At 26.6% G+C, this 8,869-nt stretch overlaps 1 protein-coding gene across 1 annotated transcript; it reads right to left on the bottom strand.

The window, feature by feature from the left end:
• Positions 1-3,353: 3,353 nt before the first annotated feature.
• On the bottom strand, positions 3,354-5,013 carry LOC109804114 (ferritin-like catalase Nec2). The gene is made up of 3 exons (XM_020365891.3): positions 4,680-5,013; positions 4,098-4,323; positions 3,354-3,857 (listed from the first exon to the last, which is right to left on the bottom strand). Exons 1-3 carry the CDS (start codon positions 4,976-4,978, stop codon positions 3,486-3,488), a joined length of 897 nt encoding a protein of 298 aa, XP_020221480.1. The 5' UTR covers positions 4,979-5,013; the 3' UTR covers positions 3,354-3,485.
• Between the last annotated feature and the right edge of the window lie 3,856 nt (positions 5,014-8,869).

Genomic DNA, 8,869 nt, shown 5'->3' with positions numbered 1-8,869 from the left:
ATGGTTTAAGACCAACCTAATTAAGATAAAGTCTAATATATATTTGAAGAATAACAATTCATCCTCTATCAATGAACATGCATCTTGAATTTTAAAACGTTTACGGCATACAAACTTTAAAAAAAAAAAAATCAAACATCCACCATATATAACATAAGGGGTTATTTTGTAAACAACATAAATAATTTGTTTTGGGCAAATAGCTTAGTTAAACTTATTTAATAATCTTTTATCACGTAACAATTTGTGTTATAAATTTGACTGTCCATTTGAAAAATTATCTTAATAATAATATATTTTATAAATTCTTATGAGCTTATGTTACAATTACTTAAAATTGAATAAATTATTCGTTTTTGAATAACTTATATTTCTCTTATAAGAGATGTGTGTATTGTAATGTCCTCCTAACAATATTTATGTAACAATGAAATTAAACATGTTTTGAGACAAAATAAAAATAGGAAGGTTAAAACACATAATTTAATTAATAAACGTGTTACGAATTCTTAATTGAGTTCCTAAAATTCATTAAATCAGCCTCTACATATTAACCTTTTGGTCTCTGTTGTCAAATACTAATTACTTTATACATTTTTAATTTGGTCACACACATATATACATATATAATTTAGTTTACATGTATTAGAATTAAAATAAAAATAAAAATTGTATATATATATATAAGTTTAACCAAATATATAAAATAGATAACTATCTTGTTTGTGTGGGAAGGACATCTTTTACATATGGTCCAATAACAAAGACATTAAAAAGTTGTGAGAAAATATCAATTATAGGGCTTTTTGACCAAAGTGGGGTTGTTTTAAAAGTTTATTACGCAAATGAGGTTGTTTTGAAACTATTTACGCCTTTGGGGCTGTTTATAACGGTGTCGCTATGGCCCATAGCGACACCGGTGACACGTGGCATTTTTTTTTTTAAGTCTTGGTTGGCTGGAATGAGCCACATGAGTGTCGCTATAGGCTGGACCACCACAGTTGATGGACTAAGAAAAATAACGTAGCCCATAGCGACACTCTATAAAGAAAAAAAAAATGAAAATAATAGAAATGTAAAATAAAAATAATAAACTGAAGTATTTATTATATATTTATAAAAAGAAAATTAAGTTTTATAAAAATGTAATTTTAAATTAAATTATATGTATTTTTTAAGAGAGGCACTATGGGCCATAGCGACATGGTGTCGCTATGGGCCATAGCGCCACACATTTTGTATTTTTTTTTGCAATAATGACATTTTATTTTTAATTTTGCGTTTTTATATTTATAATTAAAAGTACAGAAACTAAATAATTAAAATAAAAGTATATTATAATATGTTAAATTTTAAAAAAAATTATGGAAAAAATAAAAACGAAAATTATTTTATAAATATGTTAATTTTTTAAAAAACTAGGGAAAATTATTTATTTTTTAAATATTAACATTTCATTTTAAAAACTTAATTTTTATATTTTTAATTAAATAAGTACAGAAATAAACAAATTTAATTAAATTTATATTTTAAGTATTTTGTTTAATATAATTAAAAATATATTTTTAGTAATTTGTTAATAAATTTAATTAAAAATAATTAATTGTGTAGTTTAAAGAAAATTTATTATTTAAGTGTATTAATAATTTTTTTATATGTAAATTTTAAAAAAACTGGGCAAAAAATAAGTGAAGGGAAAAAATGTAGAAAAACACAAAAAAAATAAATTACAAAATAAATTTAAAAAAAAAACTGGTAGAATAAACCTGGAGAAAAAATGACCCAATAACAAAAAAAAACAAAAATTAAAAAAAAAAAACTGAGGTAAAAAAAACGAAAAACTAAAAAAAAAAAAAGGCTGGTCGCTATGGGCCATAGCGACTTTTTGTCGCTATAGCCCATAGCGACTTTAAGTAGCAAAAAAAAACGAATTTAAAAAAAAAAGGCTAGTGTCGCTATGGGCCATATCGACATTAGCTTTTTTTTTTTAATTTTGATTTTTTTGGGTTATTGGGTTTTTTTTCTCTCCAGATTTATTGTACTAGTTTTTTTTCTAAAAATTATTTTGTAATTCATTTTTTTGTATTTTTTATTATTTCCATTTATATAAATAAATTCTGTCCCTAGAAAAAATTTATTTTTTTTCATTTTTTATTATACACTATACACAATTTTTAAATAAAATATATCTGTTAAAAATTATTATATACTCAACATTCTAGTAAATTGTTTTACAAAAATTTATTTAATTCCAGGAAATTATTAACTTAATTTCTTTTTTTCAAATTTTAATTTATATTATGAATTTCATATAAATATATATTTATAAATTTATTATTTCTATAATTTCTTTATTTTATACATTTTTTTTTCTTTTTTATCTATTTAAATATTTATAAAAGTGGCGCTATGGCCTATAGCGACACTGTGTCGCTATAGGCCATAACGCCACTAATTTTTTTTTTAAACTATTAACTTAATTTGTTTTTTACATTTGAATTTATTTTTTTTAAGCCGTTTGGTGGCGCTATGAGTTATAGCGACTTTATTTAAGCCGTTTAGTGGCGCTATGGACTGTAGCGACTTTACCTATATGGCTTTCATGGCTTCCCTGAAGTGAAAATAAATGCCACGTGTCACCGGTATCAAAAAGTCCCATTCGCATAAATACTTCAAAAATAGTCCCATTTACGTAATAAAATTTTAAAAGAACCTCACTTTAGTCAAAAAGCCCAATTATAACCTTGATAAAAGAATAGTAGAAAAGATATTAAAAAGGAAAGTGACACCTATCATAGAAAAACCTCGACCCTTGTATAGATAGATACTGGATTTTTCATGCGGTGAAGTTGTTGCTAACAGGAAGTCAACCCACAGATCCTTGACAAGTCGCCTTTACTATATCTTTTCCCCTAATTGTCCGGAGATTATTTACCAATCATAACGAGATTATGCGGGTAACAAAAAAAAACTATTTATCAACCATTTATATCATCTTTCCACATCCCACTCCATTTATTATAATAAATCAGATAATATTTTTTTAAAAAAATTATTTAATTTTTAAAATATTATTTTATGAATGAATTGAATATTCAATAGATTGAATTTTTCCCCTTAAAATAAATAAGATGATTGAAATTTTAAGTTTATTTTTGATAAATATAAATTGATTAATAAATTATTTTTATACTATATATCATGATCTGTCCTAAAATCATTCAACACATATATTTGTCACCTCTAATTCTTATTAAAGAAATATTAACTAACCATACTTTCTCTAATACTCTTTCAAACACTCCTTATTATTTGCAAAAATATATTAAAAATCACAAATTTTAATAAATCTCTACTCTAATATGATAATGATATTATTAAAATTTGTGATTTATTTGCCTAAATATAAGAGTATTAAAAAGAGTCGTCTCTTGTTATTATTACAATTTATTGTGGTATGAAGACACATAGCTTTAGGTAGTCGACTACTTCAAGTAATATGTAGCTATGCTTCCACTTGCTCCTTTAGGGTAGAAACCACCGGGAACATGTTCATCACCGGTTCCATATACTATCCTCAATATTTCTTCAGGAGTCCTCCCAAATGCCAATGATTCATTGTCACCTGCAAGAATGTTCCCCGTGACTTTGCCCTCAGCACCTTGCTCTCTAGGCACCACAAGACCCTCATCCTTCACACCTGCGTTTCCCAGCTTGTTCCTAAGCGCTGAAATGCGATTTGTGAACTCTGCCACCGTCACTCTATACGGACGCACTACTTGATCTTTGCGTTCGTATAACAATGATCGAAGAACTGCATCTTGCCCAGACTCTACTCCCAGAAGCCCTGCAACAAGCTGATCATGTATATGCACGTTATACATCATTCTGTGACATCTTAGGCACTCTTTGATTAATATTAATTTTTGTTTCGTAAACATTTGTGTAACATATTTTGTCACGAAATACCAATACTGTATATCTCAATATGTGAAAGTGAATAGTGATTACCTTACGTCTAGACTTTATCTAATGAGAATGAGGCCAAATTTAGTAAAAAGGAGTGGATTATCTGTTTGGGTTAATTAGGGGTTTACCTTCTTTGAGGTAGCATTTTGTAGCTGTGGATTGGCACCGACATAACCAGTGAGGCCAACATAGGGAATTACGTAAGATGCAAGTAGATAGTTGATCGAATTAACATAGGGGTTAAAGGGAGGGTTCAGAGGCCTTCCAAACGCATTATTCATTATGTCAGCAAAAGATGTTGTGCTTAGATTCAATAATGGCCTAGGGAACCCTCTCACGGTGCTCTTTATGGCCCTGCAAATAAGACACAAATCTTCTCTAAGATTTTCATCCTTTTGACCTAAAAGTAAGGGAAAACTTCATACAAGACTATACACACTGTTAGTACCGTTTTTCTATCAGTACTATTTTTCAATAAAAAAATTCTTATGATAATTATATACGTTAATATTTAATAAAATTTTTTTGTTAAACATATATAAAATTAAAGTTTTATTATGATAATACACGTTAATTTTTAATAGAATCTTTTATTAAATATAGAAGATGGCTATGAAACTTTAGTTTTGATTAGAGAATAACAACAAAAGTACAAAAGTTTCATCCAAAAGTAATAGTAATTGGAGAAGAGAATATAGAGAGAACAAAACCTCAAGTGTCCAACTTCTTGGTAAGCAAACTGCGTTATGATATCCCTAACAAGGTTGTCAAGATTGGCCAATCTAGCACCAACGGGAGAGGGTCCTCCTCCAGTGAGGTTTGGAGCAACCACATCCAACCCATAACCCAAAGCCCCAATCAAGAAGAACTCAGCCTCCAAATATTCCAAGTTTAGAGGAAATTCCAAAAGATCGGTATCTGATTTCGGGGCTTCACCACTTGCAATGGCCACAAAAGAAGAATAACATAACAAAACAACAACACACACTCTGGAAATGTTAGGTGCCATGTTTTGTTTTGTTTGCACTAGTGATAATGCATAAGCTGATTACCCGGGCATATTTATATACAACAATCCGTTTGGTTCATGCAGGAAATGCCACGTGGCAAGAGAACGAAACTTGGTCCAATTTATGGGTTTGCTACGTGGGGGTTTATGGATAAATTAGGTTTGCGTGATTGAACGTGTATTGGTTTTTTTTTCTTCTTTTATTCTCATTATTATATATTTATTTCTTTTCTTATAGAAAAGTCAAACCTACTCTTTCTCTTCATTTAATAGTGCTTCATGTTCTTTTTACTTGGTTGAGTTCGGACTTTGGTAATTGGATTGGGAGGAGGCACAGAAAGGATGTATTCAGTTTCTAAACTAATTGCTGATAATCAATGCATGATTGCAACAATTCTGTGCGTCGTATAATTTTTTTTTTTTTTTGAGTAACTAGAATTAGGGGCAAATATTTAAAATTTAACGAGAGTTTGTAACATGGGACTAGTACCCAAATATGAGGAATATAAAAAAGTTAATGTGAGTAGGGACAATATTTTAACAAGTAGTTGTGCAAATATCTTTCTTTTTTACATCATTACACTATCCAGAGTTCACAAGCTTTAACCAGCAGTCACAATCTGAAAACTTATGGGTTCCATTTGACTCTTCTGAGCTTGCGTGAGGCCGAGGTACTAGAAGTTATATCATCTGCCAACTTACAATTTTGGGCAGTGAAGACGTATGTGTGTCTGCAATTTTTTGTTTCTAATTTTTTTACAATAGAAATTTCCTTACGTTCCCATATACATAAGTTACATATGTGACTTTTTTCTTTTTTAAGAATCAAATTTCATATAAAAAGATTTACAATAACGTATACCGTTTAATCAACTAAGCTAGATTACTCGGTATGACGGAAGTCTTGATGCAACAGGTAAGGTTGCTGTCATATGTGACCTGAATGGAACCTGTTCTTTATTATTATCATTATTAGTATTCTAAAGTTTTGCAAACATATTATGGGTGAAGAAAGGCCAGGATTGGAGACTGAATGAATGGCGTATGAGAAGGGTAGATGACTGGGATGGTGAAGATGAGGTGGATGACTATGATGGCGAGGATGAAATTATTTTTGTATGGGCGTGAGGATGATATGGATTCTAGAAATGAGACATCGGCAAATGTTAGCCAGAAATAAGAAAACTGAGGTATGAGAATTGAGAAAGTAGTAGGTAGCTAGGTAGGTGTTATCTTCATGATTTTTGTTTCCATAGGAATGAAGAGCCGTTCTAGACGTTATGCTTTTAAATATATAGGAATATATATATGATGATGTAAGTAATTACGATGGCTAATAAAGTTTGCTAAATTCGGGAAAATTTACTTCTGTAGATTGGTTAAATGTTGACAAAATGTTGTTGATAAGCAATAAACTGATTTTGTGTAAATTATAAAATATCTCTTAAATGTGTGGGTTTCTTTTTCAATAGACAAATTTATAAGGTGCAATCTTTATTCAACTGTATGTCACTTTATTTATAGTTTTTTATATAGGTTTCCTTTACGAGTTATCAAAACCATAAACACCAAAGAACCTCAATTTATAACTGTTGGGTAGTTCTTTGAAGTGCACTGGGAATTGGGGTATATAGGTTAAGGTTTGCCAACCTATCCATTTAACTTACAGCCCACTTGAATATGGCCTTAGTTTTTTTTTTTTTTTTTTTTAATTTGTTGTCTAGTTAGTAAAACTCACAAATTTCAGAGTTAGTCTGCAAAGTTTTTAGGCTAGCTGGTTTAACATTAAAATTTAATAATGTTTGTTTTTAATATATTAAGACTTTGATGTTTGAGTAGTGTATTTTGATTATTAAAATTTGAACATACAAATTTAGATTACATTAAGATATAATCCTATGTAAAGTTCAAGTTAATCTAATTTTTTAAAGAAATTCTGGTAGAATTATGAATTCCACCGATCCCATTTTTTAGTATAATGTTTGTAGGAAAAAATATTAAATATAAGAAAAATTGAATTCGATTCCTACTTTATGAAAATTTAGTTTTGACAATTCAACGTTACTGATAATTAGTTTTTACATTTAAAATTTAAAATTTTAAAAGATGATATAACATTTATGTTTAATTTCTATACACAGGAGTGTTTTAGTACATAAAAAAAATTTATTGTGATAAAAATACCATATTACTTTAGTTTTTTTAGTGCAGTAAATTATTTTTAATTTCAGAGTAATTAATATAATATTCATAAATATTTTTATAAATATTTATGATTAATCAGATATATTTTAATTATTTATAGAAATTATTATTCTCGAAATTTATGATTCCCATAAATTATAATTCTCATACATAAAAGTTTTCCTTTTCTACCAAACACTCTCAAAGAGTAAATTTTTTACATTAATAAATAAAAAACTATCATAGATATGATTTTGAAAGTAGTTAATGTAAAAGTTAACAATTATTTATTTATTTTCTTCTTTCAACATTGATTGACAAGTGATAACGATCTTTAACCAAGGTATTCAGGATGCGAATCTTGACCTTATGTATAAAATAAACTATGTTGGAAAGAAAATATTTATTTCGCATATATAAAATGTCAATAATCTCGCTTTTGGGTTAGGTGATGTATGTAGATTATTATTTATTAAATAATTGTTTCTATTTCTCCTTTGAAAAAAATATTATTTAGGCAATTTAAAATTATTATCAAGTGTCTATAATCTCAATCAATCATTATATAATATATATTTATGTTTTTTAATTTATGAGAAAAATTTAATACCACTTGATTACATGTTATATAAAAACAGATTATGTGATTTAAAAACTAGAACTATCTAATAATTATTTTCTTTAAATGGACACAATAGTTAAGATAAATGATCAATGAAAGATACATTCAAATATTTGTTACAACAACTTGTATTTTTTTTAATGCTTAAGAAAAATGATAGATATGGAATGATTATAAGTTTTTTTTTTGTAAGATTTTTTTAATAGTCTTTTACATTAATTATTATAGGCTTAAATATATTTTTAGTTCCTATAAAATTGACAATTTTGATTTTGGTTCCTCTAAAAAATTTTCTTTGTTTTTCATCCTTCTAAAATTTATAAATACTATTTTTAGTTTTTGCACAATGATTAAATTTTGATTCCTGTAAAATATTTTTCTTTGATTTTTATCCCTTTAAAATTTAAACCAATTATTTTTAGCCCCTAATGGTCATTTTAGAGTGGATAAATAACATTTATTTTAAGAACTAATTAATAAATAAAAAGTAATTAAAAATAGTCACATAAAAATAAGGACTAAAAATAATAATTTTAATTTTATAAGGATGAAAAATAAAGGAAAAATTTTATAAGGGCTAAAATTAAAATTTGTTAATTTTATAGGAACTAAAAACATATTTAAGTTATTATTATATTTATTAAAATACTATTGACTAAATAACAATTTATTAGATAAAAATAATAAATACTAAAATTAATATGACAAATTCTTTCTCTCTTTTATGAGATTGAAAAAGACAAGTAGCCATAACTTTAAAATAATAACTATTTAGACGAGAAAAAAATAAGTAAAAGGATAAATAAATAAATAATTTAAAATATTTAGGATAATTTTAAAAAATCAGTTCAAATTATTAATGAATTCAATATCATTAACTAAATTATTCAATATTCTTAAAAAAATAAATTAGTTGAAAGAGTGACGAAGATAAATCATATAGAGAGGGGTTAAATAAAATATAGGAATGAAACGTTAACTCTACGATAATTATTTAAAATTAATAATAAAAATACTTAATAATATATATATATATATATATATATATATATATATATATATATATATATATATATATAAATTAA

The sequence above is a fragment of the Cajanus cajan genome, chromosome 1 (assembly GCF_000230855.2).
Source record: "Cajanus cajan strain Asha chromosome 1, NIPB_CcT2T_4, whole genome shotgun sequence".
Classification (NCBI taxonomy): Eukaryota; Viridiplantae; Streptophyta; class Magnoliopsida; order Fabales; family Fabaceae; genus Cajanus; species Cajanus cajan.
This window is presented reverse-complemented; position numbering and strand designations above follow the sequence as displayed.

Bases quoted from the DNA above. Each gene is read 5' to 3' on its own strand.
- LOC109804114 (XM_020365891.3), bottom strand. From the start codon at position 4,978: ATGGCACCTAACATTTCCAGAGTGTGTGTTGTTGTTTTGTTATGTTAT. The intron at 4,324-4,679 runs GTTTTGTTCTCT...TCTTATTTGCAG, and splicing joins CAAGAAGTTGGACACTTGAG to GGCCATAAAGAGCACCGTGA. The intron at 3,858-4,097 runs GTAAACCCCTAA...ATACATGATCAG, and splicing joins AAAATGCTACCTCAAAGAAG to CTTGTTGCAGGGCTTCTGGG.